This window comes from Nicotiana attenuata, chromosome 10 (genome assembly GCF_001879085.1).
Source record: "Nicotiana attenuata strain UT chromosome 10, NIATTr2, whole genome shotgun sequence".
In the NCBI taxonomy this organism is placed as follows: Eukaryota; Viridiplantae; Streptophyta; class Magnoliopsida; order Solanales; family Solanaceae; genus Nicotiana; species Nicotiana attenuata.
Window position 1 is genome coordinate 5,310,712 of NC_031998.1, and position 18,062 is coordinate 5,328,773.

The 18,062-nt window shown below is 36.6% G+C and overlaps 1 protein-coding gene across 1 annotated transcript; it reads right to left on the minus strand.

Annotated features, from left to right (window-relative positions):
* LOC109232945 (LRR receptor-like serine/threonine-protein kinase FEI 1) lies at positions 2,880 to 16,292 on the minus strand. Its single transcript, XM_019398645.1, has 14 exons — positions 15,939 to 16,292; positions 15,142 to 15,374; positions 14,314 to 14,449; positions 11,863 to 11,934; positions 11,721 to 11,792; positions 10,798 to 10,869; positions 9,405 to 9,476; positions 9,233 to 9,304; positions 8,566 to 8,657; positions 7,129 to 7,293; positions 6,683 to 7,015; positions 5,328 to 5,573; positions 4,645 to 4,778; positions 2,880 to 3,612 (listed from the first exon to the last, which is right to left on the minus strand). The coding sequence occupies exons 2-14, from the start codon at positions 15,236 to 15,238 to the stop codon at positions 3,394 to 3,396; spliced, it is 1,782 nt and encodes a 593-aa protein (XP_019254190.1). The 5' UTR covers positions 15,239 to 15,374; positions 15,939 to 16,292; the 3' UTR covers positions 2,880 to 3,393.

Consider the following 18,062-nt stretch of genomic DNA (forward strand, 5'->3'; position numbering starts at 1 on the left):
AATCAACTCCAAACGATACCAAATTTTGCAGGCAAGTCCCAAATAACATAATGGAGTTATTCCAACTTTCGGAATTGCATTCCGACCTCGATAACACAAAATTCAACTATGGGCCAAACCTCTCCATTTTCCAAACTTCAACTTTTCCAACTTTCGCCGAAATGCCTCAAACTACCCTACGGGCCTCCAAATCTGAATCTGAACGTACGCCTAAGTCCAGAATCACCATACGAATCCACTGAGATTATCCAAAACTCATTCCAGATCCATTTACTCAAAAGTTAAATTCCGGTCAAACTGTCACCGCTTAAGCTTCCAATACTAGATTCCTTCTTCCAATTCGACTCCGATTCATTCGGAAATAGAATCCAACCTTGCACGCAAGTCGATACATATAATATGAAGCTGCTCGTGACCTCAAACTGTCGAATCGGACGCAATTGCTCGAAACGACCGGTCGGGTCGTTACGCCTTGACTTTTATATACTTTGAACTAGAAAAATAGAACTAGTTTTGAACGTGTTGTAATTAGTTTTAACTTGGTTTTGGTCTGTTATGTTCAATTGAACTTTAATTTATTAGTTTTAAAGTATTTATTGAATGTTTGGTTGTTGTTGTGTTGTTGTTGGGGGTATTGGTATGCCGGCAGGTGGTGTTGCTACCAAAACAGGCATTTTATGACAAAATTAAACCCAAAAAATCGACCAAAGTTGGTCTGTTTTTAATAAATAAAAAAAATAATTGCATGTTACCGACCAAAGTTGGTCGGTCTTTAATAAAAAAAATTAATTGCATATTACCGACCAAAGTTGGTCGGTTAATGAACAATGAATTCCCAGAATTCAACATTACCGACCAACTTTGGTCGGTATGTTTCCCGCACTGTTGAGGTTATCGACCAAAGTTGGTCGGTAATGTTTAATTTTAATTATTTTAAAAAAATATATTTTTTCAATTACCGACCAAAGTTGGTCGGTTTTTATTAATTTTAATAATAAAAAAACATAAATTAAATACACCGACCAACTTTGGTCGGAATTTAAATTAATAAAATATGTTTCGACCAAAGTTGGTCGGTAAATCATTTAAATTAGTCAGATGGTCGTTTTAAGCTACCGACCAACGTTGGTCGGTAATTTTCGACCAACATTGGTCGGTAATCCATTCCGACCATCAAAATACCGTCCAAGCGTATATGGCCGTGTTTTGGTCGGTAATTGGCCATAACCGACCAAAGTTGGTCGATTTTTCTGGTCGGTATTTAGCGGATTTCTAGTAGTGAAAGGGTGAGATCCGCGGATCTTCTTTCTGACAATGATGAATGACTGATAAGCCTTTGAATATTCCGATCGTTCTTGGATCGAGGGGAGAAGAGAAGAATCCCAAGAAAAAGGTATATTTTGTACGTGTGCAATAAAACAAGATTCTACAAAGAATGTCAATTTATTCTCTTACAAGTGAATATTTCATGTCCCCTATAATTATGTCTTTTTCTATTTATAAGGGGTAAGGTCTGCGTACTCATTACCCTCCCCAGACCCCACTATGTGGGATTTTACTGGGTAGTTGTTGTTGTTGTTGTAATAAGGAAACATGTACCTAAAAACCCTTACTGGGTAGTTGTTGTTGTTGTAATAAGGAAACATGTACCTAAAAACCCTACTAGTACAGGTACAGAGAATATCCACTGGAATATTCTCTTTAGTGTCTTATCCTAAACTAGCCGTTATTACTCCGTTTAAGGTGAGTGCTCGTCCTCGGCCTTGATCTACGGTGACTCCTCGACCTCGCCCTTCATCTCTTGTGAGACCAATTCGACCTTGGGCACGCCTTTGTCGAAGTCAACCTGGTGACACGCGGCAGCTCTTGAAGGCCCTCTTAATGCCGATATGGTCTAATCATATCAAAGATAATTTTTGGCCCATACATATGGCTTTCTGGTCTTTTTGTTTCCTCGCTATAGAAAGTTTTTTCTCTGTGAGTCCAGTTTCTTCACTAATTTATAAATTTAGCTTCACAAAAGAGAAAAGGAAAAACCTTTTTAATAAAAATATTAACTGGTTGCTGAGTCAATTTCGTTCGACTACCTCAATACAGTTAAGATCTCGCGAGTCGATTATCACTCGATTTCTATTTGAATATTGTAAGGCAGTGTTGGTGGCTTTTTCTTTCCTTTTCGTTTTGGATGAATCTGGACGATCAGAAACACAGTTTGTTTGTGAAGAAATTTTGTAGAGCAGAGTACCAAATAACAATTTCTATCAAGCAAAATTATCTCCAAATATATTTCTTTAGAAAAAGGTGCTCTAACGATGCATTTTTTTTTTAATAATTATGAAATCTTGGAATGTCCAATAGAATTGAATTAAATATTCGTATATTATCTTGTAATGAATCTGGCTGTGACTTCGGTTACTTCGTTTTGTTACTTCTTTTATAACTCTACCGTGAGGGCTTCCACGATACACACACATTTTCAGAGGAGAGTTGACGAGGAGCTTGAGTTTCTCTCACATATTAAACTGGAGTTTGGTTTCTCTTTCCCTTTCCCATTCAATCTAGAAGAACAATGAGTGTGTATGATGGAGAGTATATCGACTCATTTAGTCAAGCTAAAGATATTTTATACAACTGATTTGAGGTTTTCTTCATGCCTTAAGAATCTCGGTTTCTTCACTAGTTTGTTAAAAAAACATGCAATCTTTCTTTCTTTTTTTTAGTTTTACAATGATTTTGTATTTCTTTTTCTACAAATTCGACATTGTCTAAGTGATAATAAAATCATAAATTCACTATTAGATTTTTGAGGCCCCAAAATAAAAGCAAAGGCTTTATTAGCTCCTCTTTGAGCCGCCCCCTGAATACCAAATACAAAAGTATCCTGAGAAAGCATAACTTTCAGCCAACTCATATATCAATTATTCTGGTGAATTACAATATACAAAATGAGATGAGATCAATCTTGCACAAGGTTGATGTCAAATCAATTTAATCATTTCATATACAAATAAAATTTTCAAAAGAAAGGCTACAAAAAAGGCAAAGGGAAGATACAACAAGAAAAGAGGGATTCGATTGCCCATAACAACACCATACAACCGAGGGAAGGGGGGGGGGGGGGGTAAGAAAAAGCTTGAAACCAGGGGAGAAAAATAATTGAAAAATAAAACTAAGCACACTGAATGCCGCAGTGACTATCTGGCAACTCAGGTTTTGAGAGGGCCTTTTTCTCTTGTGGTAAAATCTGCAGAAAGAATGAATAAACAGAGTACACTGCTAATTGTTGCAGATCTTGATCCCCAGACTATGCTGGTACCATTCTTCAGTATTGTTGCATGACGCAGCAGACGCACACTCCACATTTAAGTTCTCTTCTACTTCTAGCTACAACCTTCAATCCGAGTTTGAATCATAGAAGTCACTGGGGCAAGGTGTCATGACTTCAGATTCAAGAATCTGTACAACTCTGTGCATGGTGGGCCTCTCCTCAGGATTCGAAGAGATGCATTGTGTGGCAACTGAAAGCAGGGCATCCAAGCTTTCAGTCTGTACCCGTTCACAATGTGGATCAACTATCTCCCGTTGTCTACTCTCAGTAGCTAGAAAATTCAACTGCATTATGGATATAAGATTTAAGATCAATACGACAACTCAGAAAGCCAGGTTTATTCCCACCGGCCTTGGATAGAATACTTCAAGTTGTAATCCTTTTTTCCTTTTGGGGGAGGGGGGCCGTTGCCCATTCAGCAATAGGCAACTCTTCTTGTTTGCTTTTGATATGCAGAAACTAGAAACACGTAACATAAATGGAAATTCAATATCTAGTGGAAGCTCCGACATGGTTTTCATTTAACATGATTTGATTAGCACCAAAAACACAAATTAAGTCAGTCTTTAAATTGATCGGCACTTGCATTTGGGCAACCCGCAAGATGTGAGACTGATAGTTGCTTATTTCGAAGACTTAATTTTTGTTATCTTGTCAACATCATCATAGATATGTGCTTCAAGCACTACTTCCAACCTATAAAGAAATTAAGGAAAAGAAAAACTTAACCCATCCCTCATTTCCTCTGCCATACAATTTTTTGAGCTAATTGCATAAATCATATCTAGTGTATATCTGACCTCAATATTTCATTATGCTCATTGGTCATCCGCATGTACTTTCACATATCAACAACTGCCCGTCTAGCCACTGAAGCCAAAATATCTATACTAGAGCGAGTTCCAGAATTAAGTTTAACAGCTACAATCTCTATACATGTGGAGAAATTACATCTCTGATTTGCGGGGTTCATAGTGTTCAAATAATGGGTAGCATGATGATTCAAGCTTTTAATCTCCATATCATATTCCTTTCCTGTACTCAGAACCTTTCTTTTTTAGAAAGATGAGTTTCAGTTGCACAACTTGCATCAAAGTGGAGGCACCCCATCTACTATTTCGCCTATTAAATAACAATTCAAAAGTATTTATCTTTCAACTCCAAATAACATTTACCTTGACAATAGATTGTCACAAAATTTTCGGTTTTAAACATTACAAGTTGGTCTACTCAATCAATGGAATGTCAGGACTAAGAAGAAAGAGAGCATAAATTTGAATAAACTCAGGCAAGAAGAAATTAGTGGCATCACATACCCAGCCAACAATGTTGAGGCCCTTCTCAATGAATGTTGCATCAGTGGGCCGCTTCCCACTTACTACTTCAAGAACCAGAACTCCAAAACTATAAACATCAGTCTTTTCTGTAGCTCTACCACTCTGCATGTACTCTGGAAATAAAGGAAAACCAACACGTTGCATAAACAACGGAACATGGCTAAGAGAACTAGGTTCATTAAGAATAAACAATCTTTGATCCAAGCTCTTACACATCTGCTTTTATTGGAGGAAATAAAAAAGAGCTTATTTAATACAAACTGATGCATCAACACACTGATTGCATCAAAAAGCAATATTTCATACTGTGTCTTTTTTTTTTTGGATAAGGATTTCATACTGTGCCTTCGAAAGACCAAGATAAGAAGCTTCCACAATTGAACAATTTTCTTTCCTCTCAGTCCCTCTGTTATTACACTAGATCTCATATTTTCTAGTTGACACAAAGGAAAACACGTATGGAAAGAAGAAAAACACTGACTGTTGTGTACTTAAAAGAAGAGTTGAAACATGATTACAAACAGAGGAAAACCAGACAACACTCGCGCAGGTCCCAACTATTACAATAAACATGAATTATTTTTTCATACTTTAGAGATATGAAATGTTTACAAGTGTCCAAAATTTAAAGGAAGAACATATATGTTAAAGCATGTGTGTACCAGGAGCCAAATAACCAAAGGTGCCAGCCACAATGGTTGTGATGTGAGACTCCTCATCCTCCAACAACTTGGCCAGTCCAAAATCAGATACCCGAGCCTCAAAATTTCCATCAAGCAAAATGTTACTAGACTTTATGTCTCGGTGTATTATTCTGGGGGAGCAATCATGATGTAAATATGCCAGCCCTTTTGCAGCTCCCATTATAATAGTCAACCGTGCATCCCAGTCTAGTTGTTCAGATCTCTCTGTATAGAAACATTAAAAAAGAATTTCATAACTGGGAAAAAATATTTAATTCAGGACTCCTAGCATTCGCCAGAGCAACTACAGAATATCCTCAACAGCAAGAGCAAGTTAACAAGTCAGAAGATCGTGCTTAGGCTATTCATCTTTTTTTATTTTTCTCTTTGCTTTTTACCCGCAAAACAACCATTTGCAGAATGTCATTGACACTTACATTCAGGTATTCACGTTGGTTTCCAATTTTCAAACAAGAATGTGAGGTTGAAATTCCAGTGCGTTCTCTAACATTGAGTTAGCATATTACTTTTAATGTGATGAGTCATTCTTTTGAAGCCACTATACTACGGTAACAATTAACATATCATTTTGCCTTATTTTCTGAAGACTTGCAACGTATTTCTCTATATTTTTTATTAGTAAGGTATATAATCAGCTAACCTCAACTATATTGTCATGTCTTGAGTCCCTTTTTGTTGTGCCTTCTTTATATACCAACTCACCTACAGCTGTAAGCTTGCTACCTTCTGAAGGCAATACCACACCATTTGAAGTTCTATATTCAATGTTTTATAGCAACATTATGATATGAAATTTAAACTCTATTATCTCCACGTAAGACTGCTTCTCCCTGTCTATTCCTTTCAGTTTGGGAATATATTTGTCAAATTGAAAAAAGAGTATATAGCAAAGAAAGCTCCAGAAACAAGTTTCAGAGCTATCACAGGCTGACAGAATTGAGCAGGACTCTATCATCTAAGTGTCCACTACTTTCCACTATTTAAATGGTAACTTGCTACTTTAGCTCAACTCAATATTTCTAATTTTATGGAGAAAATATATTAGATTGTCTTATAACAAAATGATATATTGGATTGCTAGTGGTAGTGCTATTTAACTGCCATCAAGCAGCATAACCTAATGTAGAATGAAGAGCGGGTACATGTTAGACGCCAACAGCATTCCTGTATGATTACTCAAGACCGCAGCAAAAATGAGGCAAAATTTCCAAGATATTTCCACTAATTCCCAGTATACATGCTAAATTCAAAAATAAGTGGACATCCTCACCCTACCATAAGCAGCAATAATTAACAGCGGAAGAATATCTCACCATGCAGAACTTCATCTAAGCTACCTCCGGATAAGAAGTCGTATATCAACAACTTTGACGTTGGAGAATTGCAATATCCTCGCAAATTTACCAGATAACGGTGTTTAATGCTTCCGAGAATTTCAAGCTCTCTTTCAAAAAATCTATCAAATCCCTCGTTCATCTTAACAATTCTTTTTAAAGCAAACACATTGCCATCGTCCATTGCAAGCTTGTAAACGGTACCAAATCCCCCAGAACCAATTATGTGTTCTTCATTCAAAGCTTCCAACTTTTTGATGATATCTTTAGAAGAGTAAGGCAAATCTCCATGAAACATCACAATGGATGCACCTGAAGGATTAAGAATTTCGATAACTAAACAAAAGGATTTGATGTAAGGAATTAAAAAGGACGAAACAAATAGTTAGAACATCAAAACAGTTATTTCTGCATGGGTTCAGGACCTGCACCAACATCCACTGCGAGGCCTCTGCCGTCATTTTTACCCAGTCTCTTGTAGAGGAAACAGCCCCAGAAACACATTAGCGCCACCAGTAGCAGTGCACCAACAGTTGCAGAGGCACTTATGAGTAGTCGACCAGAATACTTCTTCTTATTTTGGCTTTCGGCTGAAAAGATTGCGGATCAGATGTTACCACGAAACACACACAAAAAAAAAAGGAAACTAGGAAGAGTAGAGAAGGAAAAGAAGAGATATAGATCCAACTGAACATGTCATCAAGTTACACACTCAACAAATCACTCTTGCTTAATGCTTGAAGCACAGGTATAAGAAAAATAATCAAGCTATAATGTGCTCTCTTTTTTTTTCATTGATGAAAGTGTTCGGGTCAATGTGCGCACCTCGACTATTCCACCGGGTACCTGCTATCTATGTTGCGCGGACTCTCCAAAATGATGCCGCACCCGTGTAGGATCCTCCAAAAATATACTATTTTTGGAGGATCCGACACACACCCGTCAACATTTCCGGAGAGTCCGAGCAACATAGCCTGCTATCTCCCACCAGCACAGGTACCGGGTAACTCTGTCCACCAAACCTTAGGCAGATTAGAAGAAATCGCCTAGTATTTTTTGCCTCAGCTAGGATTTAAACCTGAGACCTCGTGGTTCACCTCCCACTTCATTGACCACTAGGCCACACCATTAAGAACAGCCATAATGTTTTTTTTTATGGGTAAATGATATATTATATAAATATTTGCACTAAGCCAGTGCAACATGCGTAATAAAAGGTTGTGCAAATCATCTATTGTGTCTAAAATATCATTACATCTGGTACACAAACTAGTTTGCACCAAAAAGCGGTCAACAAAATGCTCTTAAAGCATTATATACATACATAATACTACAAGCACATATAAGTTATCTGATTCAACCATTTGAAGTACAAGGTTTAGTCTTGGTACAGGGAGGAGAACATTCCTAAGCAAATTTCTCTTAAATATTTCAGTCAATTTCAGGTGAGAGTGGGTATACAAAAATATAACCTAGATAAAACTCAAAATTAAAGGGGAATAACTGCTATTTGAATTATAAAAAATAAAAATAAAAAGAATAACTGCTATTTTGAATTATTAAAAAAAAAAAAAAGAATAACTGCTATTTTGAATGTACGGTTATGCAGATGAGAGTTAAATAGTAATGATATGTGTTGCTTTCTTGACATAGGAATAACAGAAAGATGAGTTCTGATATTTCAGCAGCAAAAACACTAGAAGGTATCCTTACAATGTAGATATAGGTTTATGGCCTCTGACAGATAAAACATGAAGTCAACTTAATATCTTTTTTTTTTTTTGGTTGAGAATGGTAACAAGCAAGTCAACTTAACATCTAACGACGATTTTATAACGAACCATCTCACATATAATATTTACCTGAAATGGGGGGCTGAGAAAATGATGTAGGACCTCCAGCGTCGCAGACCACATTAACTTGTTGGCCGCACAATTTACGATTTCCGAGAAAGCTGTCATAAGTAAAAAATTGGAAAATGATTTATTAACAGAGTGAAAAGTGCTTAAGTTGTCAATTACCATTGTAAGGCCATAATTCATATCAAGGTGGTCATTCTGTGCACATGAAATAAAGAACAAGGTCTACACTAAATGCTACCCCTACTATTCACTTGCCAGTCAGTCATGGACCTTCAGAAATGATGGATCAGATGTATGAAGAATGAACTGGAGAATTACACCAAAGTCCTCAAGATTACCTGACCATTGACTACAATTTCCTTCTATGTATTTTGAATACAAAAAGTTGGGAAAAAAGCATGACACTGGTATTTGATAAAAGTAACAAGCTGAAGACAAAAGAAAAACCGATGCAGAGTGTATTTAAACAGGTCTTACCAATAAAAAGAATTAGAAACTTTAGAAAACTAAGATAAAAAACAGTATATACAGGTACTATTATGGTATCTACTAAATAGATGATAAGGCAGCATTTCATCAGGAAAAGAATGATCAAGAAGAACAGATCTTGAAGCTTTGACAATTAAAATCAACTCAGCATGAAGGAACTTAGAACTTTGGGACTTACGATTCATTTCCAAAGTTGGCAAGGCGCCCATCACTAGGTATTTGCCCAACCAGAAAATTTGTTGAGACATTGCTGTAAACATTATATGAGAACATTAATATGAGTTGCCCAACACCCCACCAAAAGAAGATCTAGACTCATAGTTAAGTTAAATAAGTCCTAGGGCACTCACAAAGAGGCAAGATTTGTCAGCTTCCAGAGAGATGCAGGGATGTTTCCGCTGAGCGAGTTGCTTGAAAGATCTCTGCCAAAGTTATAAACCAACATCAATTGGGTTATGCTGTAGGAGCACTAAGTTCGACTATTATCTTATGCCAATTGAGACAGCTCATAACATACAATATGCAACAGATAAATAGTAGTTCCAAAATGATTAAAAAAAGAATTAGTGATCTTCTCTACATCAATTTGGTTAAACTGTTAGAGCACTAACTAAGTTTGATTATTATTAATTGAGATAGCTCATAACATATAATGTCCAATAGAAGTGCCCAAGTGATAAAAAGAACAATCAGAAATCTCATCTACACTAAATCAAGTCAACAATAAACTGAGCACCTTCATTGTGATATGTAAAGGGTAAGTTTATTGATTTCCAGCAACAAGTTTATGAACTGAGCACTTTCTAAAACAATGAAAACTCAAGGCGAAAGGAATACTTTTCTTTATCTTGATATTTTTTGGATAGCTAAATTAAGTTTCCTTTCCCTTTCTTTCCTCGAAGACTAAGATCATGGACCAAAACTGAAGTCCTACTTTTGTGATGAAAAATTGTAGTATGTGTCCACTTATTTTTTTTGATGAAGTAAGGTATTTCATTAGAACGGCATCAAGTAGATGCAATAGTTACAAAATCAGAAGACAAAAATACAGAAAAATAAGTGTTTGTAAGCCCCTTTAGGATGTGCTAAACTATAACTAAGGAGCTAACAAAGTCCAAAAGGTGGTCAGTGCTAATTACAGGGGTTAACTTCACCCAGCTAAAAAGGGTGAGCAAACAATTAGCTTTAAGAGTGTGATTTGGAGTTGAGATTCCATCAAAGCATCTTTGGTTCCTTTCATTCCACAAACTCCAAAAAATAACTGCAGTATGTGTCCACTTATCTCCACAGGCCATATCCTTGAGAATAATTAAGAAAGCACAATTGACATGGTCATATGTTCTCAATGTCCAATTTGTACAAGATGCCTGACCTGCTATGTCTTCTCATCAAATCTAAATATTCCATTTTATGTTGCACTCTTTAATCACCAAATGGGAAATACAGAAAAATAGCTGAGCTATCGCAGCTAGCTGTTCAAATACACCCCAACTACTTAATGACATACTTTTATATAAATGTCATTGCGCGTTTAAAACCACAAGATCGAAAAGTACCTTTTATGCTTGAACTCCGAGCCCAATAAAAAGTGCCAAATAAAATGAAAGGAATGAAGTACTATTCCAACACTAATATAAAATGTTGAAATTAAGAATAGATGAAGGAGAGGTTTTTTTACAAGCTCCCACTTTATAAAGTTGATTTGACTAATGTTTTTGCGCATGCTTAGAAAAAGAAGCTTACAGATTCTCAAGCTTAGATAGGTTCCCCAACTCATCGGGGATCGATCCGCTTAAATAATTGCCCTGCAGAAATCTGCATTAAAGAGATTGGAAGTGCCTGAAATTAGTCGGCGGTATACTGATAAAGATTTAGAGCAAAATGCATGCAAATCCAAAAGAAATAATCCCTCAAATTTTCCTGAGCATATCAGAACTGAAACAATGGCTTCAGATTTTTAAAATCAAGGTTAGTACTTATACCAAAGACCATATAATCTAGCATTGTTGAAAACTGTATGCCTTCTTCAGTTAAAGCGCTCATTATTTTTATTGATTGAAGTCCATATGTTTAATTTCACCCATCTAATTTTTTTTAAAATCAGGTTAGCAAATTTTCATTAATGAATGAGCCAAAACAAAAGCACCCATATACAAGAAGTATACCAAAAAAGTAGAAAACCTACAAAAAGCTATGGTTCTCTACGAAAGACACCCAATCTTCTATACAACAAGGAACTTCATGGGTGCACCAAAAGAAAAAAGGGAAAAGAAGCTACTCCTTAATCATCTAATTATACATGGATGTTCAAGCATTGCAAAGTAAACAAACGCAATAGTCATTTTGAGCAATCCTAGAACATATTTTAAGTATAATTTAGTTCTTATATTAAGAAATAACAGTATATTAAGCTATTACACAGGCCGCATCAAGTCCTTTCCTTTTCAGTTGCCTTTCAATATTTTGAGCTCAACATACCCCCAATCTCTCATAGACTCATAATAGGCCCTATCTAATTTTCAGACAAGCCTATCAAATGCAGTATATCATGTAAAACAAGTTGGAATCCTCCTTTTCATCCAAGTGCTTAATAGTGATAAACTTCAGAATCTCAATAGATGATAAATAAATGCAGGTTACATCAAACAGCTACATTGCTCACTTACAAAGATTTCAGCTCTGTACAATTTCCTAATTCAGGGGGTATACTCCCATAGAGGTTGTTCCCATGAAGAGCCCTGCATTTTCATACATGTTAATGTAGAAGTACAAAAATCAACATATAAGAGAACAGGAAGGGAAACATACAGAATCTGCAAATTGTCTAGCTTCCCAATATCTGATGAAATAGGTCCACTTAGCTTGTGATTAGAGAGGATCCTGGATGATTCAAGACAACAATCACCTTTAGCAGTTCAAATGAGATAAACTTCCGAATGCAAATAGCAACATTTGGAATGACAAGTGAAACGAAAGTTTGATGAAAATTAAAATGCATTAACTTTCTACTTAAATGGCAAGAGTAGCAGAGAAGAGAGGTAAAATGAATCTGCAATTAATAATGTCAAAGCACAACGAAAACAAATGAAACTCCTTCAGAAGAAGGAATGGCAAGTTAAATAGAATTATCATGAAAATTATGTATTAACTTCCAGCTTAAATGGCCAGAAGTAGCCGAGAGAAAGGTAAAAAGAATCTGCAAGACGACATTACGATTAATAATGTCAAACCACAAGGAAAGCAAGTGAAGGTTCTTCGGAATAAGCCACTATAAGAAATCAGAATAACTTTTTTTATAAGGAAAAATTGAAAGATAAAATCAAAATAACTTCTCCATTTGGAGATAATCCAGAATTCTGTAATAAGGATACCATCCAACAGGATAAGACACGTGGACTGAAACTACAGAATATGATATGACATTGAGCCAACTTAGTCAATAACTTGAGTAATTTTGTTTGAGATTATGTTGGGCTTGTTGATTGATGATTTTTCCTTTATTTAGGGGTGGTAATTTTAGCCTAAACCCATCTAACCTGCCCAGAGATTAATGGGTTGGGCTACAAACATTTTAGCTCATGGGTCTTTTTGGGCTGAGCCCAAGTTAACCCAACATTTTTTATAGCCCATTCTGACCCATGAAGTAGCCCAAATACAACCTATGAAGCTCACCCAAAACAAAGGATCTCAACCCAACTTATCTAGAAATTTACTTAGTTGCCCCATCATTAGTTTTTGTATCTAAGTTTAAAAATGAGAATCAAGGTATTTAAGTTTTAATGTAAATATGAATAATTTTACAAATGAGTTGTGGTGAAATTTACTTATTTAGAAATAACATAAAAGATATTTTTCAACTTACAAATTTTAAATATTAATTTGTATTTAAGAAAATATATTTTGATTCTCAAAATATTAATAGTATTTATTTACCTTTTATACATAGGTGTATATTTTGAGCCGAGGGTCTATTGGAAACAGCCTCTCTATCCTCTCAAGGTAGGGATAAGGTCTGCGTACACACTACCCTCCCCAGACCCCATAGTGTGGGATAATACTGGTATGTTGTTTTTGTTGTTGTTATATATAGGTGTATAAAAGGTAAGAGGCTTTGTTTATGCAAGATGAGCATAGTTCTAAACCATGGGTCGAGTTCGGCGGGTTGGGCTATGACCCATTGTTTAGCCCATCTTGACCCAGCCATCTTACCCAAGTACACTTTGGGCTGGGTTGGGCAAGGACCCATTTATTGACCTAACCCATCTTGACCCGCCCAAATTAAGCCCAACCCGCCCATTTGCCACCCCAACCTTTATTATTCCGTAGGAACTCCCATACGGTATTCGTCACCACAGTAGAGTTTAACCACCAAGTTCGGGATGGATAGGTGTGGTTCCTCTACACCTATCCAAAGTTGGACAGAGAAGAATAAGAGGTCCAAGTGTATTCAACCAAGACATTGCTATCCCACCACAAGCTTCAACAAGGTACACTATGCAACAACTTGCTTTCAAGTACAACAGATGAACCCAAAGATGATTCAACAATTAACACCTACCCAAACCCAAGCTGAATTTCGCAGATTCAAGTTCAGAAGCTATACTTTCCCTAATAAACATTATAAGGATCTTCTTTTTTAAGAAATATATAAATAATAGACTTCTCTCATATGTTGACAAACTCGTAATGATGGTTACTCATTCTTCTCTATTCTGTTGACAAGACAGTTGGTGTTCTTTTAAAGGGAAACTACTAGGCTTCTTGTATGATCCGTAATTGATTTGAAGAGAATTAATTGATATGATGTAAAGGAAAACAAAATATGGAGTTACAAAATATCCTTTAGCTTTTCCACAAGGCTTTGCAACTTCAATAGCTGTACACAGTTCAAACAGTGTTAGAAGGCTTGGGAAGGAATTGGCTACTTGAAATATTCAACTTTGGCAATTTGTATAAGTAAAAATCATTTAAAATGGCATTGTGGAAATATTCAAAAGAAATACTGGCGTGAAGATAATGAGGTCAGCATTTGACAAGTATAGCAATCAAATGGTTGTTAAAACGTCAGCCCAGTGCAAAAGCAAGATACCTACCCAAAAGTGCAGTAAAAAAGCAAGATAAAGAAAATCCAAATCTCAAATTCAGCACTATATTCATTTTCGGAACAAGAACATCAGTTCTAGAAGATAACAAAAATCCTATAGCGAGACAGAATCTACAATTACAGATGATTTCAATAATATTTCAGCAGATACTTACAAGGATATAACTCTCTTGGACTTCAGGTCACACTTCACGCCCTTCCAGCCACATGGATCAGCATCTTCTGGTCTCCAATGCGTAAGAACACCGTCTGAACTTGGTATTGCGGTCCTAAAATTAACAAGTGCTTGACCTGTAAACATAGAAAACTGTGTCATTTATGGATTTACCTGTAATGCTTACAAGATGGGATGGGTAACAATGTCAAAGATGAGGCACCTTCTAGTTCTATAACATATTGACTATGCTCATTCGATTTTTAAACAACTGAAAAACAAACTTATTCGTATAAGAACTAAAGGCTTGGCAAAATCTTATTTCTATTACCAGGAGAACATTGTAAAACAAGTTTAAATGGGAATTCGCCTCACAAAATCTCCACTGAAATTTTCAAAAGTAATACTCATTGAATAAGAAACTCAATCAGAGAACTAGAAATCATATATCATCTTCATCGAGTATGCCATACATTATCACACACTCCGATATTCACATACTTCCATTTTATTTGACGTAGTTTGGCTTGGCATTGAGTCAAAGAAAAAAAGGAAGACTTTTAAACTTGTGGTCTTAAAAGCTTAAAGGATAAAGCTTTTGTGGGGCTTTCAATCTGTGTTCCTATAAAAACTTATCATTAAGGGTAAAATGGGTAACATGGAAAGTTTAAAGTTAGATTATAAATGTGTCGTTCTTTTGGAAATGGACTAATAAGGAAAGTGTGTCGCATATATTGAAACGGAGAGAGTATCATATTACGACTTAGAACCTAGACTATAAACAACATGGACAACCCAGGCAGGAACCCAAGACGAGTAATAACTATACCATCAGGACTGAGAGCTTCTGCAACTTCTACAACAATGCAAAATAACAGTATGCTTAAAAGAAACAGCTCCTGCAATTTCAGATAGAAGCTGCCCATCTCGGCACTGGTCAAGCATAATAATGTTACTAAAAAACATCTGATACACCAAGCTGCACTGCGCCTCCTTTGGACATACAGTTGACAAGTTGATGACACCACAGACAAGCCAGCAGAAAAAGATAAGGAATGCTCCCTGGCGAAACACAAAGTCACAAACATACTGTTATGATCAAGGAACATTTCAAGAGTTGAAATGAAGGGGAAAAACATATTTTTTAAATAAATGGAGTAACAAAACCAGAGATAATTCTCAAAGCAATGCATTCAGCTATCGCTGTTGGCCACTTCATAAACTAAATAGTTGTCTGATCCACACTTGTGCATTACAGTTACCTTCTTTAAATTCATCACTTCCTTTATTTGCAGCAAAGGAAAACCCTTCTAACTCGTAATTAACATTTCGAAGTGTCATAAAAGTTAAATTCTGAAGCTTTATTAGCTCTATTCCAACTCCTCACCAGAAAAAAATTGAAGCCAAACTTTTTTTTCTTTTTTATAAGTATGCAAGCAGAACAATGTACAACAGTTGAAGCACTCAGTACAACATCCAATTCCACAATAAATATAAATACAAAAGAACCTACAAATATCAAACCCCAGAAGAATGTGCAACTGTTGATGCACACAGTACAACTTTAAAAAATTAAAAAATTAATTTAACAGAAATATCGAAGCAAATAAACAGAGCCAGTAGTACCTGTGAAAACAATCTTAGATTCGATCTACAAGTGAGTATCCTTAGCTCATTTCAGCACAAAACACATAAAGAGAGAGAGTGTGTGTGAGAGAGAGAAAAAGGTAAGTGTTGTGAGCTGTAAAGTTGGAAGTGTTGTACAAAAATAGAAAGAAACAAAAGAAAACACAACGAAGAGAAAGAAAGAGAATGATTTTTTTCCTCTCTCTCTAAAAGCTTCTCTTTGCTTTGCTAATACTTCGCTGTTTGTAGATTTGAGATTGTGAAACACAAATGGTTTTTAGAGAGAGAAAATGGAGAGTGAGATGATGGGAACCAAAAGGGGGTATCAGTGTGAGCCAATGACAGTGGGAGTGGGTTCGCACGTGTGAGTCTGACCTCTCCACACGAGCGACCGACGCTTGTGCTTTTATACAACACAACTGTGAAACCACGGGCTGCTATTTAGGGGAGTCAAGAACCAAAATGTGGTTCTTTTGGACTCAAATGACGGAAATGTGTGGAAAAAAAAAATTAACATATTTATATATAACGCCCTTTAAAAGGGTGTTATATATAAAACGCCTTTGTAAAATGCGTTATACCTGAATATAAAAAGACAGGAGGGTATAGCGCCTTAATAAAAGGCGCTATACATATTTTGTCGGCCCACCAATAACTCTTCCGCGCTTAACTGACATAACAATAATTCAAATTTGTAAAGCGCGTTTTAAAAGGGCGTTTTACCTCAAAAACTTCGACCAACCCCCCCCCCCCCCCCCGGATTGGGCATTGCCTTATTTAAAGGCGTTAAGGGTTTTGCAAAAATTCTCAACTTAAGCGTTTCAGAAATATTCTCAACCCCTGATAAATTTTTCTTTTTGTTAAATTCTCAAGCTTTTTTTCATAATATCTGAAGAGCGAAAAGTAAGGGTTTCATTATATTGGGGGGGGGTGAGGTTGTGGTGGCGAATAACTCAGTGAGCTATAGTTTATCTCCACAGAGTCATGTTAAGTTGCCACTTACAATGGTTGTTATGTAACAAAATGAGGTTGAGTAAACGTTCAGTGAATCTTAAAATAATCGGAAGATATCCGTATTCTGTGACTCCGCAAGGGGTTGCTTGTTACGCTGAGTTTAACATCAAGGATGATGAAACTCTGAGAGATTTTTTGGGGACTCCGGATGAATACCGGGAACTTATTTTGATAAAAATGTTGGAAATGTACGTGAATAATGAAGACGTTCGCAATAATCAGGTTGCGCAAAGCAGGGATAACCCTCAATCATCGGGTGGTTATTCTGGAGCAGTTTTAGCCGAACAGGCTTCGGCTGAAAGAGTTTGGCCGGATCTAAACTTATCTCCACGGGTGAACGGGGAGCGAGGAAATAATTTCTCTCCTACTTTACATAATCCACAAGACGACTGGTAAACTTCAATTTTCCTTTGTGTTACGATGTTTATTTTTATTGTATTGAATTTGTATTAACACTCATATATTCCACAGGGGGTACCGTCCAGATATGAATTTTACAAGTTATGAACCCACGCCCAGTTGGAATATGCGTAGTTTTGGTGTGTTGGATCACGGTGGTCCATCCGGGAGTCATCACCAACAGGATAATGTCCATCATGGAATGTCAATACATTACGACTTGTAAGTGAAGTGATACAGCTATATGTAAAGTATTTATCAATTTTAGTAGCTTATTATTTTGTTATTTGTGCAGTAAAAATGAGCAACTTGATGGTCCTGTCCTCACTCAGTTGCCCGTAGACGACGTATTTACTCGGGATTTGGCTGATGCGCAGAGTTGGGAAGATAATAGTGATTATGACAATAATGCCGATGAGTTTGGAGATGACACACCCTTCCTTGTCGAGGGTGATGATGAGGAGGAAGATAATGCCGAACCTGAGCTGATGAGGAAGCATGTTCCACCTCCCGTTAGACCAAGAGTGTACGAGTCTCACGTGTCGTTTCATTCAAGGCATATTCCCTACCTTGATCATTTTCCAAGTATGCCGGATGTGGATGCCCTCACAAGGGATCTTGACGAAATTCGGACAGCAATGTCGGATGAGTCTAGACCAACGGTGCTGGCAAAGGGCATGCTTTTTCCTGATAAGCTCGCCTGACCAGGCT

What these genes read in the sequence shown, in the direction of transcription:
- LOC109232945 (XM_019398645.1), bottom strand. Translation starts at nt 15,238, where the DNA reads ATGGGCAGCTTCTATCTGAAATTGCAGGAGCTGTTTCTTTTAAGCATA. An exon ending in AGAAGCTCTCAGTCCTGATG is followed by an intron (nt 14,450 to 15,141) that starts GTATAGTTATTA and finishes CTATGTTTACAG; the next exon opens with GTCAAGCACTTGTTAATTTT. An exon ending in CTTAGATGAAGTTCTGCATG is followed by an intron (nt 5,574 to 6,682) that starts GTGAGATATTCT and finishes GTTTCTATACAG; the next exon opens with AGAGATCTGAACAACTAGAC.